Here is a 19,016-nt window from a genome sequence, read left to right on the forward strand (position 1 = left end):
AAACCGATTTAATTTTTGAGGAAAGTAATCGTGGATTTAAAACCGCTAAGTGTTACATTTAAGGCCTCCATTCTACTTTGACTAAACCGTGTTCACAATTGGAACTATTTGTAATACGCGGAGTAAATTGGAGTAAAGAAAAAGAAGAATATTGTTTTATTAATCATCGGTTATTAGATGTGAAACATTTTGTAATTTGTTACTCTTAGTCTTAGAGAGGAAACCCGTGACATTTTACCGTTAGTAGCAAAATATCTTTTATATGCACTTTCCCACAGACAGGACAGCACATATCATGGCCCTTGATATGCCAGTCGAGACGCACTGGTCAGGATGAGGAAAGACCCTATCAGAGGAATATAATGGTTTCACTTCTGGTTTTATACAAAATGAGTAAACTTAAGTATAAGTATTGCAATTTCACAGCATATCCCGATTATTAAGTTTAAGATGACCCCCTGCCCTCCTGTTTGTCCAAGATAACATACTAAAAAATTACTACTGGATGTTATACAATGTATTTATAGTGTTCAAAGCCAAAATGATGGGGCATAAAGTGTCTTTTCTGTCGTTGACCATAATCATTTTTGGGATTCAAATTAAACATGGAAAGAAATCTTCATTTTTCATTTCATTTGGATAATGTCAGCAAGTAGAAGCCAGTCTCTGGAGTAAATACAATTGTAGAGAGAGGACATAATGTCACTTTGTCCTTCCACTGTCTGGATTATCAACCTCTCAATTTGTTACACAGTCGATGTTATTGAGCTTTCACTCGATGTGTTTTGGAGTTGTTATCACAGATACTTGTCCCATGGCTTGGGTCTAGCAGGATTTAACTAGTCGAGATGTTGTTACGACAGACAGGACAAGTTGCATTCCTCTGTAACGACAAAATAAACAACTGAAGAACACGGAACAAAGATATTGGAGAATAATAAGAGAATAAAGTTTACACATGCTAGAAAAACACTTTTATCCTGCAGCCTCTGTTTCTATTGGCCAACTATGATGACCGATTAAAGCAAAGTCACAAACGTATACTAGCAGATTATGACTTTTGATGTCACATGCATAGCTGCATTACAACATTGCTCATTTGACCTCCAGGTCGTACCTTCCCAGGATAAAGCCGACATCCTACATCATTAACTAGTTATTCTCTATTTATTTCTACGTTATCATCTTGGACTATTAATGAGTGAGAAGCAACTTGGTGGAAAAACAAAAAACGTAATCCAAAGTGCTAGGGGCACAGGGTCGATTCTTCTTAATGGACTCACTGAATGATTTCCCATTCCAACCTGTGATTCATGACTGATATCATATCAGTTTGACTTTGATATCTAAGTCATCACCATGGATCAGCCTATCTTTAAATTGAACTCCATTGTAGGTTGGAGTTAATCTTACCTTGAGCCACTCACCAATAAACAGTGTGTTGGTACTGGTGATATCTTACCTTGAGCCACTCACCAATAAACTGTGTGTGGTACTCGTGATATCTCACCTTGAGCCACTCGTTAATAAACGGTGTGTGGTACTCATGATATTTCACTTTGAGCCACTCATCAATAAACGGTGTGTGGTACTCATGATATCTTACCTTGAGCCACTCGACAATAAATGGTGTTTGGTACTCGTGATATCTCACCTTGACCCACTCGTCAATAAACGGTGTGTAGTACTCGTAATATCTCACCTTGAGCCACTCGTCAATACAGGCTGTGTGGTATTCGTGATATCTCACCTTGAGTCACTCTTCAATACAGGCTGTGTGATACTCGTGATATCTCACCGTGAGCCACCCATTAATACAGGCTGTGTGGTACTTGTGATATCTTACCGTGAGCCACTCGTCAATACAGGCTGTGTGGTACTTGTGATATCTTACCTTGAAGCAACTCGTCAATACAGGCTGTGTGGTACTTGTGATATCTTACCTTGAAGCCACTCAAAAATACAGGCTGTGTGGTATTTGTGATATCTTACCTTGAGCCACTCGTCAATACAGGCTGCGTGGTACTTGTGATATCTTACCTTGAAGCAACTCGTCAATACAGGCTGTGTGGTACTTGTGATATCTTACCTTGAGCCACTCGTCAATACAGGCTGTGTGGTACTTGTGATATCTTACCTTGAGCCACTCGTCAATACAGGCTATGTGGTACTTGTGATATCTTACCTTGAGCCACTCATCAACACAGGCTGTGTGGTACTTGTGATATCTTACCTTGAGCCATTCATCAATACAGGCTGTGTGGTACTTGTGATATCTTACCTTGAAGCCACTCAAAAATACAGGCTGTGTGGTATTTGTGATATCTTACCTTGAGCCACTCGTCAATACAGGCTGTGTGGTACTTGTGATATCTTACCTTGAGCCACTCGTCAATACAGGCTGTGTGGTACTTGTGATATCTTACCTTGAGCCACTCGTCAATACAGGCTGTGTGGTACTCATGATATCTCACCTTGAGCCACTCGTTTATAAATGGTGTGTGGTACTCGTGATATTTCACTTTGAGCCACTCATCAATAAACGGTGTGTGGTACTCGTGATATCTCACCTTGAGCCACTCGTCAATACAGGCTGTGTGGTACTCGTGATATCTCACCTTGAGTCACTCTTCAATACAGGCTGTGTGGTACTCGTGATATCTCACCGTGAGCCACTCGTTAATACAGGCTGTGTGGTACTCGTGATATCTTACCTTGAGCCACTCGTCAATACAGGCTGTGTGGTACTTGTGATATCTTACCTTGAGCCACTCGTCAATACAGGCTGTGTGGTACTTGTGATATCTTACCTTGAGCCACTCGTCAATACAGGCTGTGTGGTACTTGTGATATCTTACCTTGAGCCACTCGTCAAACAGGCTGTGTGGTACTTGTGATATCTTACCTTAAGCCACTCGTTAATACAGGCTGTGTGGTACTCGTGTGTACACGGCAATATTCTCAATTCTTCTCCTGTTTCAAACTTCGTAAGACATATCTGACAGTCTGTGTTCTGAGGTCCGTTGAGCTGGTACTGGCGGGTGGGCAAAGCAGAAATACCTTCATTTGTCAATCCTTTGTGTTTAACTTCACCTAAACGTTCGGCCAGTTCCCACATGGACTGAAAATAAAGATTAACTTTGTCAGGAAACCTAAACAAAAAGTAACTGTAACCAGGCAACTAATGTATGAGACATCATAAGATTTGTTCCTTTTCAAATAAAGCAATACATATCCCCTATCAGACCGAACAAATTTGTTATCTCCTAAATTTAAGGCAATGCACCATGCTTATAAAAATGTTTAAAGTCTAGACTCAAGAGTCTAATAGAGTCTGAAACTTTAACATCATCACAACACCATACAAACTGTACGCAAGTGACGTCATTAGAGATTGAGCCTAGACTCTAAAGGTTTTACAAGCGTGGGCCTATAACTCGGTGAGAAATGGTCAAATCCCTATGTAAGACTAACGTGATCTGTAAGTCTGCACTATAAAGCTATTAAAACAAATCATCTCAGAGTTGGGCACTAAAAGCAGGAAATTGTGTAAAAAACTAAAAATGGAACAGAGATAAAACTTTGTTTAAAGAAAAGCGTAGGGAACATTTTGTTCAGTATCGCATCGAGATTTGCTATGCAACTTTCAGAGATCGCTACACAATTTTAAAACATTAAATAGTACTTGCTAATCAATTTTTAACTCACTAGAATATCGCTAATCAAGATTTTGAAGAAAATAAAGTTCCCTGAAGTGGTTACGGGCTTTTATTAAAAAACTAAAATATCATATACTGCTAAGTAAGTCTTGTGCAACTGTACTGTGAGAATAAAACCTTTTAGAGTGAAAGAGGTTAAATTACTTCATTTTGTTGACATTTTCCACTAGTTTACTAACTACTGTATAATAAATAATCATATCTGCAACTGGTTGAATATACCCAGTAGACAAGAATTTATCTACTTACATCGTAATCATTTAGATCAACATTTTCCTCGTTTAGATGTTCAAATTGAGGAGCCATCATGGCAAAGAGTAAACGTGGATCTCTCTAGAGTAAAACAAATAAACAATTACCAGAAAGAAAATGAACAGATGTTTAACAAGATATGAACATATCTTAAACTTAATAGCACACATGTTTAACTCATATCTACTTAGTTGTACTGAACACAAACTGTCTTACATTGTATATGTTTAACTCAACTTCATATTTACTTGGTTGTACTCAACACAAACTGTTTTACATTGTATATGTTTACCTCAACTTCATATTTACTTGGTTGTACGCAACACAAACTGTCTTACATTGTATATGTTTAACTCAAACTCGTATTTACTTGGTTGTACGCAACACAAACTGTCTTACATTGTATATGTTTAACTCAAACTCATATTTACTTGGTTGTACTCAACACAAACTGTCTTACATTGTATATGTTTAACTCAACTTCATATTTACTTGGTTGTACTCAACACAAACTGTCTTACATTGTATATGTTTAACTCAACCTCGTATTTACTTGGTTGTACTCAACACAAACTGTCTTACATTGTATATGTTTAACTCAACTTCATATTTACTTGATTGTACGCAACGCAAACTGTCTTACATTGTATATGTTTAACTCAAACTCGTATTTACTTGGTTGTACTCAACACAAACTGTTTTACATTGTATATGTTTAACTCAACTTCATATTTACTTGGTTGTACTCAACACAAACTGTCTTACATTGTATGTGTTTAACTCATACTCATATCTACTTAGTTGTACTCAACACAAACTGTTTTACATTGTATATGTTTAACTCAAACTCGTATTTACTTGGTTGTACTCAACACAAACTGTTTTACATAAAATACTCACCGTCATGTTGAGGAAGCCCAAGAAATCTTGTGGACTGTTTATCATTAGTAATTGTTCTGGGTCACTCACCATCAGGCAAGTTTTCTGCAGATGAAAAACAAAGTAACTCTATAAATACAAACTGAAATTAATTGAATTATAACCAATCTATCTGAAATTAAATTGATGCTAACTCATTAAAGTGGAATAAATCAAATGATAAACTATCAAACTAAAATTCATTAAATATCTCATTGAACTGAAATTAATTAAATATTCTAATTCAACATATTTGTAAGAACCAATCTGATTGGATCTCTAATAAAATTTCAGGTGGTAAAACCACCGTTATACTGGTCGCATATTGCCAGGTGCTACCTACGTCACATGTATTGATACGCGCAGGTTTGTTTATCAACAACAATGTCAGATGTCGGTCAAAAATATTGTGATGATTTTCATGTTGACTGGAAAAGTTACAGTGATGAATCAGATATTGTTGTTATGACCTACAATGAGGCAACTAAAAATCATACAGGAAATGATTTAAAAGACAAAGATTTTGAACACAAACCTCACGTGTAGGAAACGGGTGATGACAAATGTCCAGTGAAATCATTGAACATATATTTAGAAAAACAGAAACCTAAGCACTCCATATCTATTTCAAAAATACAGAACAAAAATACAACCATCGGACAAAATGTGGTACACTTCATGGCCGGTAGGTGTTGAGACAATAAATGACATGATGAAATCAAATACCCTTGATGCTGGCCTTACCAATCACTGTGTTAGGGCCACAACTATAAATCATGAACATTCCGGGGAATCACAGTGAAGCGAGTGTTAGGAGTTATAATGCAGACTCCTCAGAAAACAAATATATTCCTCAGTTATTCACGGCATTAATGTTGACGAAACGAAAATGTTTTTTTTATAAATAGATTCAGATGTACACAAAATTAAAGTCACTTAGGCGTAGTAAAAAAAATTGTTTGGTTCCGGTTACCCGACCGTCCCTAAATTTTTGGTGCCGAACCTAAACTTTTTTTTAACCTTTTCCCCACCTTTTTTTTTCCCACCTGTTTTATTTAATAATCCATTAATATCAATCCTAATTTTCGTCGACTCTAAAATCAACAACTGCAGAGAGATGCCACGAGATCTGTCAGTCCAAGATCTCGTTACCAGAAGACCCGGAACACTTCGCGCAATTTTACTTCCGAAGAGTTCCAAATGAAAAGCTTCCGAGAGCCATTCGGAACTCCTCGTACATTTCCACGAAATATAAGCGTAGCGGAATGTGACGAGGTGTTCCGATTCCTTGAATGTCGTTTCATTTGAAATTGATTTAAATACATGTGTAATATTATTTGATTTGAATGAGCAAATTTTTGACATTCTACTCTGTAAATGGAAGACGCCATTGACACCACATGCTCTCGGACGTGTTCTCGAACTCATTCGGAACTACTCGGAACTTGTGAATCCAATCTTCAAAATGTTACGCTAGTTTACTGTTAAAAAGCAGAATGATACAAATTTCCAGTCTATTTTGGTAGGGGAATTCCCTAAAACGTAATCGAACTTCTAGAAATACCGAGTTACGATTCAATGTTAAACATAAAGAGTAAACATGAAAATAGCCGATTATGCTGAAAAGATTACTTAAATTAAATATTTAGACATCAACTCTATCAATATTTTGCATTTGTTTGACAAATAACCCCTGTATTTATTATTAAATATGATGATATCCATGGCATTTGAAATGAACTGGTAGTACCCAAAACCTTAAGAAATGACAACTCTTTTCACATTTAATAGCGTCTGCAGTGCTGTAGTTGTGAGGGGGTGTAACCATGTTGTGGATCAGACCTTTAAAAGCAAAAATACAAACCTGTTTTACCTCTTTGTCAACAGTGCAAAGATACTGTGCAGTGTCCTTATGGACGACCAAAAGGGAAACTGTTTTCCTGAAAATAGTTGTTTTCTTTTGATATCTCTGCTATGAGGATAGTTAGTATGGAGATCTTTTTGTTAACTTATTTTGTTAATTTTTATTGACATCTTCCTTGTGTTCATGATGTACATTTTGTTACTGCAATACTGGCAATGAAATAGGCCGGGAAGATCAGTGTTGTTGCTGTAATTGTGAGGGGGTGTAACCATGTTGTGGATCAGACCTTTGATATTAAAACTTTTTTCCAATGAACAAATTATAGTGTTATTTTAGTGTTATCGTAGTTTATAACCTTACCGTGTAGTATTAGACTTGGGTGGTGTTTACATTAATACCGATTGTGGTTTGACTAGGTTACGACATGGGTTTTTTTTTATAGAAAATAATTAATGATTCTCATTAGAGTATGTATTGTCAGTTGCACTGTAACACAAAGAAAGAGCTTTTAATATATTAATCTGCTATACTATTCAGGAAATATTAGCTCGAAAATGGGGGGGGGGGGGGAGAAGAAGAAAAAAAGAAGAAGTTTTCCCTACCTACCTACCCTATTTGTTTTTGGCATGTAACAGGAACCAAACAATTTTTTTTACTTGGCCTTACCAAAAATAATTTGAAATCCACAATTCAACAATCCACGTGTACAATTATGGCACAAATTTCCAACAGCAGTAAATCTTAACACACTCACTGTAGTTTAAAAACCAATGCTTTGTTAATGTCAAGGTCCTATATTATTTCAAACAATTGCTCTATTTTACTTTTGTTATTATTGTTATCAGCTATACTTACTCGAGAATACAATTCATTGTACACCAAGAAGAAATTTGAAATAAATTATTACAAACTTACAAAACGGCATACTTATTTGTTGAGCATAGGAATCATTTGTTGGTATGTAAATCGGTCTACATTCCTGAGTGATGTCACTGTAATAACATTATATCTTAGGAAAGTCTGTTATAGTTTATTTCAGAAAAAGTAATAAAACAGTTGACATTAGAATAGGCATAACCCTACTATGTTTTCCAATTTGCGGAAGTATATCAGTGGTTTTACTGTTGCAAATTACCCTTTTATTGGCTCCGCTAACGTGTCGCCAATAAAACTAAATTTGCGACAGTAAAACTACCGATATACGTCCGCAAATCAGAAAACACAGCAGAGTTATTCCCTAAATGTATTAAAATCAAAATCATCAGATTAATAGCACATTAAAAATACATAAATCAGATTATAACACATCATAGCGAAATAAATGAAATAATAACCTTTCATAACAGATTATAACCAGAAACCATTCCCCCCCCCCCCCCCCCCATCCCTAGATATGCAAGACAGACCCATTCTTGCTATGACTTCTTTGTATTTAACATGGGGAGTATTATGTTGTTGGTAATATTAATGTGAGTTGGTGATCTCATTGTATTTAACATGGGGAGTATGATGTTGTTGGTAATATTAATGTGAGTTGGTGATCTCATTGTATTTAACATGGGGAGTATGATGTTGTTGGTAATATTAATGTGAGTTGGTGATCTCATTGTATTTAACATGGGGAGTATTATGTTGTTGGTAATATTAATGTGAGTTGGTGATCTCATTGTATTTAACATGGGGAGTATTATGTTGTTGGTAATATTAATGTGAGTTGGTGATCTCATTGTATTTAACATGGGGAGTATTATGTTGTTGGTAATATTAATGTGAGTTGGTGATCTCACTGTATTTAACATGGGGAGTATTATGTTGTTGGTAATATTAATGTGAGTTGGTGATCTCACTGTATTTAACATGGGGAGTATTATGTTGTTGGTAATATTAATGTGAGTTGGTGATCTCTTTGTATTTAACATGGGGAGTATTATGTTGTTGGTAATATTAATGTGAGTTGGTGATCTCATTGTATTTAACATGGGGAGTATTATGTTGTTGGTAATATTAATGTGAGTTGGTGATCGGACGTCATCACAGAACAGACGTAGATCAGTATTTGTTTTTATTAAAACCTTCAATATCACAGCTATCTTGTTAATTTGTAATGTTAAATTATATTTAACATATGAAATAGATACAGCAAATATGATAGTGTAGTTTATTTATGATAAAATGATAAACTAAAGAAGTTATTTTCTTAGCCATCTTTGTCTCTTTGTGTAAAAATAATGGTTTATTTATTGAATGGATTGGTGAAAAAGACTCCATCATATAGGGTCATGTGGGATAGAAAAAGCACATCCTCGGTGGTGGAAATTTCAACTTTTCTATCCCACATGACCACACATGACGGAGTCCTATTGTCTGCACTTTAGCATGGAAGTCCAACTGCATATCTCTGTGACATTTGCACGTGCGATAGAAGATATCACACCAGATTTGCTGAATCGCTTGACTCTCGAACACATAGAAAAAAAAATTCAATAAAACAATCTGGACACATATATACACTGATGGGTCAGCAGAAGAAGCCACCAAAAATGGAGGAGGGGGAATCTACATCAAATTCCCAAATGGAAAAACAATCTCCAGATTTATACCAACTGGATCACTCTCTTCAAACATTAACGCTGAAGAAAAAGCAGTCCATGAAGCACTAGAGATCCTCAGCCAAGAACTCTTCCCACCATCACATGCAGAAGACACAATACCATGGAAAATCTATACCCTACTGTCACAGCTATTAACAACAACAACAACAACAACATCAATGAAGTGGATCCCAGCACACTGCAATATTGCTGGAAACAAAAAAGCAGATTCACTAGCAAAATGTGGAAGAAAGATGATTCAGGAAACAGATCCCACCTCTTATCAAGAAATCAAGACTATCATTAAGCGAAAGCAGAAGGAAAGACGGAAAACACGGCATGGAGTGACAAACCACGACCCATGGAAGACACTTGAAAGACGAGCCCAGACTACAATCTTCAGGCTTCGCACAGGTCACTGCCGCCTAAACGTCTATCTCCACAAGTTCAATATATGTCACACAAGTGACTGTCAATGTGATACAGGCCTGCAAACACCAGAACATATCCTACAACAATGTCCACTACACAACTGGGAGAGAAGCCATTTCTGGCCGCATGGAACATACCTACATCAGAAGCTCTGGGGATCCAGGGACGACCTGCAAACAACTGCCCAATTCATCACTCTCATTGGAATAACTGTATGAGACCATTTTCACAAATGTGAATGAAGAAGAAGAAGAAGAAGAAGAAGTACGTGTGGTCAATGGCATCATCTTTATATTTGCTAACCTCCCACTTGTGAAGGTTCTCCTACTATAACAACAAGTAGTAGTTTTGTTTAGAGGTGCAAAAATTGAGCATGGTTCACCATATTCACTGTGTTAAGCACATAGTTTCCTGCACTGTTTTTCAGTTTGCATACCACAGTTTACATGGAGTTTTAAAAAATGATACATCAGTATTTCTATAGCTTGCACTCCAATGGAAATCCTGATGATGCAGTGAGACATTTTGTCCAATCATATCAATTGCTATAGCGGCATGGTAAAATGGTAAAAATGGGATTTTTTTTTCTTGTCAAGGCACATTTTTGTCCAAGTTAGTTTTTCTTTTTATGACAGATTTATTTACAGTTATTTAACAAGTGTCCATTAAAAATAGTTTGTTGCTGTTAAAGTGGTTTATTAAAATGTATGTTTGATAGTTGGCATACTTATGGAAAGTATTGTGAATAAATCAAACCTTAACCCAAGTACGAAAAATTAAAAACTAATCATCCTATCACTAGTTCTGAGACCGATTCTCAAGCTGAAATAAAACAATAATAATAACCGTGTTTCAATGCTTTTATTCTATAGTTATCTTAACACAGTTTATGTTCAGAAAAACTAGTTCTTGAAGACGGGTTCATGCCCTTATTTTTCATGGAAAGGGAAGTGTTGGATTTAGAAAAGTTTGGACACAACCAAAGTGCTTTAAAATCATCATTTATTTGTTTATTCTTGGGGTGGAGGTTGGGGTGGAAGTGTAAACATGATATCTATTTAGTAAGACTGACCTGCGTTAGCCGGTCGTCTCTGTCCACCTATCGTGGCCAACTGTCTCCGCTGTTGACCGGACGGAAGATTACCACCCATTGGTTGATGTCCACTCATGGCCAATACGATTCTCGGTAGCTGTAACATACCCAGGTCATCTTCAAAATCACTTTCCTGCAGTTAAGGAAACAACAGTGAAATAAACTACACAAATAGTAAACAAATAGTTAAACGTGACAACACTGAGTTTTTCCTAGTCCTCAGCAGAGGAATGTTTATACTGAAAACTAGTTAAAAGTGACAACACTGAGTTTTTCCTAGTCCTCAGCAGAGGACTGTTTATACTGAAAACTAGTTAAAAGTGACAACACTGAGTTTTTCCAAGTCCTCAGCAGAGGAATGTTTATACTGAAAACTAGTTAAAAGTGACAACACTGAGTTTATCCTAGTCCTCAGCAGAGGACTGTTTATACTGAAAACTAGTTAAAAGTGACAACACTGAGTTTTTCCAAGTCCTCAGCAGAGGAATGTTTATACTGAAAACTAGTTAAAAGTGTCGATGGGTAATAACCAACTCGCTACAAGGAGTAACTAATTATCTGTCCCTAGTGAATTATCGTAATAACAGGAATAACCAAGAGTAACTAATTATCTGTCCCTAGTGAATTATCGTAATAACAGGAATAACCAACTCGCTACAAGGAGTAACTAATTATCTGTCCCTAGTGAATTATCGTAATAACAGGAATAACCAACTCGTTACAAGGAGTAACAAATTATCTGTCCCAAGTGAATTATCGTAATAACAGGAATAACCAACTCGCTACAAGGAGTAACTAATTATCTGTCCCTAGTGAATTATCGTAATAACAGGAATAACCAACTCGCTACAAGGAGTAACTAATTATCTGTCCCTAGTGAATTATCGTAATTCCTCGTAGCTCAATGCTTATTCTCTAAGTGTTTACCGGTCGTCTAGGCGGACGTTTCTTCTGTTGGTTTTTTTCCTCCTCCAGCTGGAGTTGTCTGGCGAACATTCCATCCACCATCGTCTTGTCCTGATGCCGAGAAAACTCTTGTTGAAGTTCATTAGCTGGTCAAAACAAACAACTGACATGCGAATATTACACACACTATCACCATACCTTAGTGGTATCAAGGAAACTCTTGTTGAAGTTCAATAGCTGGTCAAAACAAACAACTGACATGTGAATATTATACACACTATCACCATACCTTAGTAGTACCAAGGAAACTCCTCTTGAAGTTCATTAGCTGTGAATATTACACACACTATCACCATACCGTAGTGGTACCAAGGAAACTCTTGTTGAAGTCCATTAGCTGTGAATATTACACACACTATCACCATACCTTAGTAGTACCAAGGAAACTCTTGTTGAAGTTCATTAGCTGTGAATATTACACACACTATCACCATACCTTAGTGGTACCAAGAAAACTCTTGTTGAAGTTCATTAGCTGGTCAAAACAAACAACTGACATGCGAATATTACACACACTATCACCATACCTTAGTGGTATCAAGGAAAGTCTTGTTGAAGTTCAATAGCTGGTCAAAACAAACAACTGACATGTGAATATTATACACACTATCACCATACCTTAGTGGTACCGAGGAAACTCCTCTTGAAGTTCATTAGCTGTGAATATTACACACACTATCACCATACCGTAGTGGTACCAAGGAATCTCTTGTTGAAGTCCATTAGCTGTGAATATTACACACATTATCACCATACCTTAGTAGTACCAAGGAAACTCTTGTTGAAGTTCATTAGCTGTGAATATTACACACACTATCACCATACCTTAGTGGTACCAAGAAAACTCTTGTTGAAGTTCATTAGCTGGTCAAAACAAACAACTAACATGCGAATATTACACACACTATCACCATACCTTAGTGGTACCAAGAAAACTCTTGTTGAAGTTCATTAGCTGTGAATATTACACACACTATCACCATACCTTAGTGGTATCAAGGAAACTCTTGTTGAAGTTCATTAGCTGTGAATATTACACACTATCACCATACCGTAGTGGTACCAAGGAAACTCTTGTTGAAGTTCATTAGCTGTGAATATTACACACACTATCACCATACCTTAGTGGTACCAAGGAAACTCTTGTTGAAGTTCATTAGCTGTGAATATTACACACACTATCACCATACCTTAGTGGTACCAAGGAAACTCTTGTTGAAGTCCATCAGCTGTGAATATTACAAAAACTATCACCATACCTTAGTGGTATCAAGGAAACTCTTGTTGAAGTTCATCAGCTGTGAATATTACACACACTATCACCATACCTTAGTGGTACCAAGGAAACTCTTGTTGAAGTTCATTAGCTGTGAATATTACACACACTATCACCATACCTTAGTGGTATCAAGGAAACTCTTGTTGAAGTTCATCATCTGCTGTTAGTGCTAAACTAAATTATGAATACTTTAGAGTTTTTAGAGTTGAATAGCGGAAACTAAGCAATACTAGACAGAGAAAATGTGCAGAAATTAGTGTTAGCTTGTGTACTGATGGTGAAATGTTTGATCCTGTTTAATATGGTGCATGATACAGACTGTGATGACAAAACAATGTGATACCATTGAGATGTTCCTCGATATCAGCTCAATGTATTAACAATAATGATCGACCGGCTCACAATGTTCTTTTATCACAGCCAGTGGGTCGCATCCCTCTAAAGACCGGATCCTGTCTAAATTGGATAAATATTAGGTCCCCAGCAAGATCCAGTTTAGACAGGTTTGGACAGGTTGATCCAGTTTAGACAGGTTTCACTGTATATATACAGTCTAAGAGGTCTTCAAAGATAAATCCCAATATACAGATGATTTTTACCAGAACAAAAAAGGTAAACATTGTCAGAAACATGGAAATGATGAATGAAAAGGAAGGAAGGAAGGAAGCTTTTATTTAATGAAACACTCAGCACATTTTAATTATGGTTATGGTGACAGACCACACAAACACCGGTAATGAGAGAGGAAACCCACTGGCACCACACACTGGGATACTCTTTCTGATTAGAAGCAAGGACTCTTTTATATGCTGCATCCCACAGACAGGATAGTACATAGTGTGGTCTTTGTTACACAAGTTGTGAAGCACTGGCTGGAATGAGAATCAATTAATGAATGGATGAATGGATGAATGGATGGATAAATGGATGTATGGATGAATGAATGGATGAATGGGGTGTTGTTAAACATTCAATCTGAATGAATGAATGAATGAATGAATGAATGAATGAAGAGTGAATGTTTAACAACACCCCAGCACAAAGGAAACTTGGCTATCAAACCTTTTTTGTGGTCATCATTGACGTTAAGCTGTTCTTGTAGTTGCTGTGCCAGCAGTTCGTCCATGGCTAACGAGTTTTCCTCTTCGTAGAGTCTCTTAGCCAGCCTCTCATCTGAATGAATGAATGAACAAATGAATGGATGAATGAATAAATGGATGGATGGATGAATGAACTGATGGATGGATGGATGAATGAATGGATGGATGGATAAATAAATGGATGGATGTACAAATGAATGGATGGATAAATGGATGGATGGATGAATGAATAAATGAATGGATAGATGGATAATTGGATGGATGGATGAATGAATGAATGGATAAATAAATGGATGGATGTACAAATGAATGGATGGATAAATGGATGGATGAATGAAAAAACGAATGGATAGATGGATGGATAAATGGATGGATGAATGAATAAATGAATGAATGGATGGATAAATGGATGGATGAATAAATAAATGAATGGATAGATGGATGGATAAATGGATGGATGAATTAATAAATGAATGAATGGATGGATAATTGGATGGATGGATGAATGAATGGATGGATGGATCAATGAATGAATGAATGAATGAATGAACAAACAAATGTACATTTAAAGACACCCCAGCACAAAGGAAAATTGGCTATCAAACCTTTTTCGTGGTCACTGACGTTAATCTGTTCCTGTAGCTGCTGCGCCATCAGTTCGTCCAAGGCCAGTGACTCTTCTTCTTCGTGTAGTTTCCTTGCCAGCCTCTCATCCTCCGACATACGATACGCAGTCAGCGGTCGCTGGATGGGCTGTTTCGGTCGTGCTCCGGATGGATGATTCTCAGCCATGGCCATTTACACACAGGAGTAACAAGCCCAGTCACACCATCACCTGCAATATCGGTTAAAGTTGGTTTTCTTTAACAACACCACTAGAGCACATTGATTTATTTATCATCGGCTATTGGATGTCAAACATTTGGTAATTTTTGACATTTAGTCTAAAAAAGCAGGGCTTCTAGAATTTATATAAAATCCACTAGCCATGGCATCAGTGATTTTGAAAATTTACTAGCCACGATTAAAAATTCACCAGCCCAACTTTACTTTAAGTGAATACAATTTTACTAAATAATAGTAATAATCGGATATGTCACTTAAAGAGGGAGATAGAGTTATAAAACACTACCATTGTAGGTGGGGGTGGATGCAGGATATTAATATTTACAAATCACACTCAACTGCAACAGTTGACAACTTTACTTTAAGTTAATACAATTTTACTAAATAATAGTAATAATCGGATATGTCACTTAAAGAGGGAGATAGAGTTATAAAACACTACCATTGTAGGTGGGGGTGGATGCAGGATATTCATATTTACAAATCACACTCAACTGCAACAGTTGACAAATTTTTTCATTAGTCGTCGGGCATGGCAATAGTAGTTATTTACTAGCCACGGGAGTGGGGCTACCATAATCTAGAAGCACTGTAAAAAGGAAACCTGCTACATTTTTCCACTAGTTGTGAGGGATCTTTTATATGTACAATCTCACAGACAGAACATCACATACCACTGGTAGAGAAAAATAACCCAATGGGCCAACTGGCAGGGATCGATTCTAAACTGACTGTACATCAGACGAGTGTTTTACCACTGGGTTACATCATGATTTTGTTACATATAAAGAACATTGTAGTAAATTGTCCTAGGCACACATCTCTACTATATGTCTAGTGTTATATCGCAATACGGGCTACATCATGGTTTTGTTACATATAAAGAACATTGTAGTAAATTGTCCTAGGCACACATCTCAGCTATATGTCTAGTGTTACATCGCAATACGGGCTACATCATGGTTTTGTTACATATAAAGAACATTGTAGTAAATTGTCCTAGGCACACATCTCAGCTATATGTCTAGGTTTTGTTACATATAAAGAACATTGCAGTAAATTGTCCTAGGTACACATCTCAGCTATATGTCTAGGTTTTGTTACATATAAAGAACATTGCAGTAAATTGTCCTAGGCACACATCTCAGCTATATATCTAGGTTTTGTTACATACAAAGAACATTGCAGTAAATTGTCCTAGGCACACATCTCAGCTATATGTCTAGGTTTTGTTACATATAAAGAACATTGTAGTAAATTGTCCTAGGCACACATCTCAGCTATATGTCTAGTGTTATATCGCGATACAGGCTTCCTCACACACTCAACACATTTTATTTACGGTTATATTGCATGAGACATATTATGGTTAAGGATCACACAGATATTGAGACAGGAAATGTTTTATTTAACGACGCACTCAACACATTTTATTTACAGTTATATGGTGTCAGACATATGGTTAAGGACTGCACAGATATTGAGAGAAGAAATCCGCTGTCACCACGTTTCGATTAACAGCAAGGGATCTTTTACATGCACCATCCCACAGATAGGGTAGTACATACCACGGCCTTTGATATACCAGTCATGGTGCACTGGCTGAAACAAGAAATAGCCCAATGGGCCCACTGATGGGGATCGATCTCAAACCGACCGTGCATCAAGCGAGCGCTGTACCACTGGGCTACTCTAATAAGATGTGGATTCAAAGGGAACTTAATATAGTTTAGGGAAAGTACTACTTTTCAATAGGTTCCAATTAATGTATCAATTCCTGTTGCCGATAATGTTAACATTTTTTAAATAAAACTGATATAAGAAGTGTATCAACACACCCAGGCAGTACATCAATAAAACTGATATAAGAAGTGTATCAACACACCCAGGCAGTACATCAATAAAACTGATATAAGAAGTGTATCAACACACCCAGGCAGTACATCAATAAAACTGATATAAGAAGTGTATCAACACACCCAGGCAGTACATCAATATAAAGTGTGGCTCCTCACATTTAATCTACCTGCAGGAACATGGGGGGTCACATACAATTTAAGGGATTTGATGAATGTTATAATATATTATTAGCAACACTCATACTATATATAGGATAATACATGGCTTTTGATACACAAGTTGTGGAGCACTGGCAGAATTGTTTTTTTAAGCCTCATGGGCTCACCAACAAGTATTGATCCTAAACCAACTGTACGACAAACTCTTCACCATTGAGCTACGTCTCGCCCGTGTAGAGCAAGAGAGATCAGTGGAATGTTCTGGAGGCCGATCACTTACGATCTATCGGACTGATACCATCACCTTCTATCATACCACACTTATCTAACAGTGGGTATAAAAATCAGTCTAGCTGACCATGATATTCATGTATGGTTCTAACTCCACCCTGTAGGAAAACTGCCACTATAGCACCCACCAGAGATCAGTGGAATGTTCTGGAGGCCGATCACTTACGATCTATCGGACTGATACCATCACCTTCTATCATACCACATTTATCTAACAGTGGGTATAAAAATCAGTCTAGCTGACCATGATATTCATGTATGGTTCTAACTCCACCCTGTAGGAAGACTGCCACTATAGCACCCACCAGAGATCAGTGGAATGTTCTGGAGGCCGATCACTTACGATCTATCGGACTGATACCATCACCTTCTATCATACCACATTTATGTAACAGTGGGTACAAAAATCAGTCTAGCTGACCATGATATTCATGTATGGTTCTAACTCCACCCTGTAGGAAGACTGCCACAATAGCACCCACCAAAGATCAGTGGAATGTTCTGGAGGCCGATCACTTACGATCTATCGTACTGATACCATCACCTTCTATCATACCACATTTATCTAACAGTGGGTATAAAAATCAGTCTAGCTGACCATGATATTCATGTATGGTTCTAACTCCACCCTGTAGGAAGACTGCCACTATAGCACCCACCAGTAGTCGCCAGAAACAGTTCTGTACCCCCCCCCCCCCCATAATTCTGAATAAAAAATATTATTGGTAGTAAATCTTAAGGCAGAGATGAATTTTATTTGTAGAACGCAGGAAATTGCATTTCAGGACATCTAGTTTTCAAAATTTTACGGGGGAGAATATTCCCGAACCCCCCTTGAAACTTTGCTTTGCACCCTTGATCATCAGCCCCCCTCCCAGTGTATACTTGCTTCCACCATGCCTGGCAAAGAGACATTTGAATTCACATACGGGATGGACATTTCAAACAAGGAACTATAACCTATAGTATTTTAAAGCATACATTTCGCTGATATCATTTAGGCTACATATTTAAGTTACGGCAATATTGGTCACCTGTTGCAGTGTTAATCGCCACTATTGTTACCGTGTTAGTCGGTTCAACAGAATATTGCAGAAAACCTTAAAAGATACACCTCATTTATATATTTTAAAACACCATGTGTGATAAAATTCGCAAAGTCAAATCGAAACTGAAACTTAATACGCCCAACATTGATGTCAACGATCAAGGAAATGGAAACAGATAAAAACATTATTTTTAAAGTAGTGATCAAATCAGTAACACTAAGTAAATAGTAATCGTCATTTTCTTTACTTTCACACCTGCTTAACTAAAACATGTTACCGGAGAGTGACATTAAAGTGAAGACGCATATTATCAATGACAAAGTTTTTTGGTTGAAGAGGTAACCGTGCTGAATCTAGCAAACAATTCATAGCTGTCAATTACGATGGCAGTCAAGTTCAGCAAACACACATGGCGACGTCACAAACACCGGACTAGTACGCTTTTAGATTATTGCGTATACCGGTATTTCCCCACACTCTCAACGATGGATTCGATGATCACAGTAAAAAATATGAAGTGAACAAATATTGTTCACGGTATTTTCCACTTGCATTTTAATAGATAATGATCTAACGATACTATGACATTCATCCGCGT

General features: G+C 37.0%; 1 protein-coding gene across 3 annotated transcripts; it reads right to left on the reverse strand.

The window, feature by feature from the left end:
- Positions 1–362: 362 nt before the first annotated feature.
- On the reverse strand, positions 363–18,794 carry LOC121384556. Of its 3 annotated transcripts, none has more exons than XM_041515000.1 (9): positions 18,696–18,794; positions 14,820–15,049; positions 14,177–14,287; positions 11,797–11,921; positions 10,849–11,002; positions 4,872–4,955; positions 3,969–4,052; positions 2,906–3,121; positions 363–883 (listed from the first exon to the last, which is right to left on the reverse strand). In XM_041515000.1, exons 2-6 carry the CDS (start codon positions 15,010–15,012, stop codon positions 4,933–4,935), a joined length of 606 nt encoding a protein of 201 aa, XP_041370934.1. In that variant the 5' UTR covers positions 15,013–15,049; positions 18,696–18,794; the 3' UTR covers positions 363–883; positions 2,906–3,121; positions 3,969–4,052; positions 4,872–4,932. The 3 variants fall into 3 exon arrangements, with proteins under 3 accessions (XP_041370934.1, XP_041370932.1, XP_041370935.1); XM_041514998.1 differs by having other exon boundaries at positions 18,674–18,792; XM_041515001.1 differs by lacking the exon at positions 18,696–18,794 and adding an exon at positions 18,404–18,548.
- Between the last annotated feature and the right edge of the window lie 222 nt (positions 18,795–19,016).

Source organism: Gigantopelta aegis, chromosome 10, assembly GCF_016097555.1.
Source record: "Gigantopelta aegis isolate Gae_Host chromosome 10, Gae_host_genome, whole genome shotgun sequence".
Lineage (NCBI taxonomy): Eukaryota > Metazoa > Mollusca > Gastropoda > Neomphalida > Peltospiridae > Gigantopelta > Gigantopelta aegis.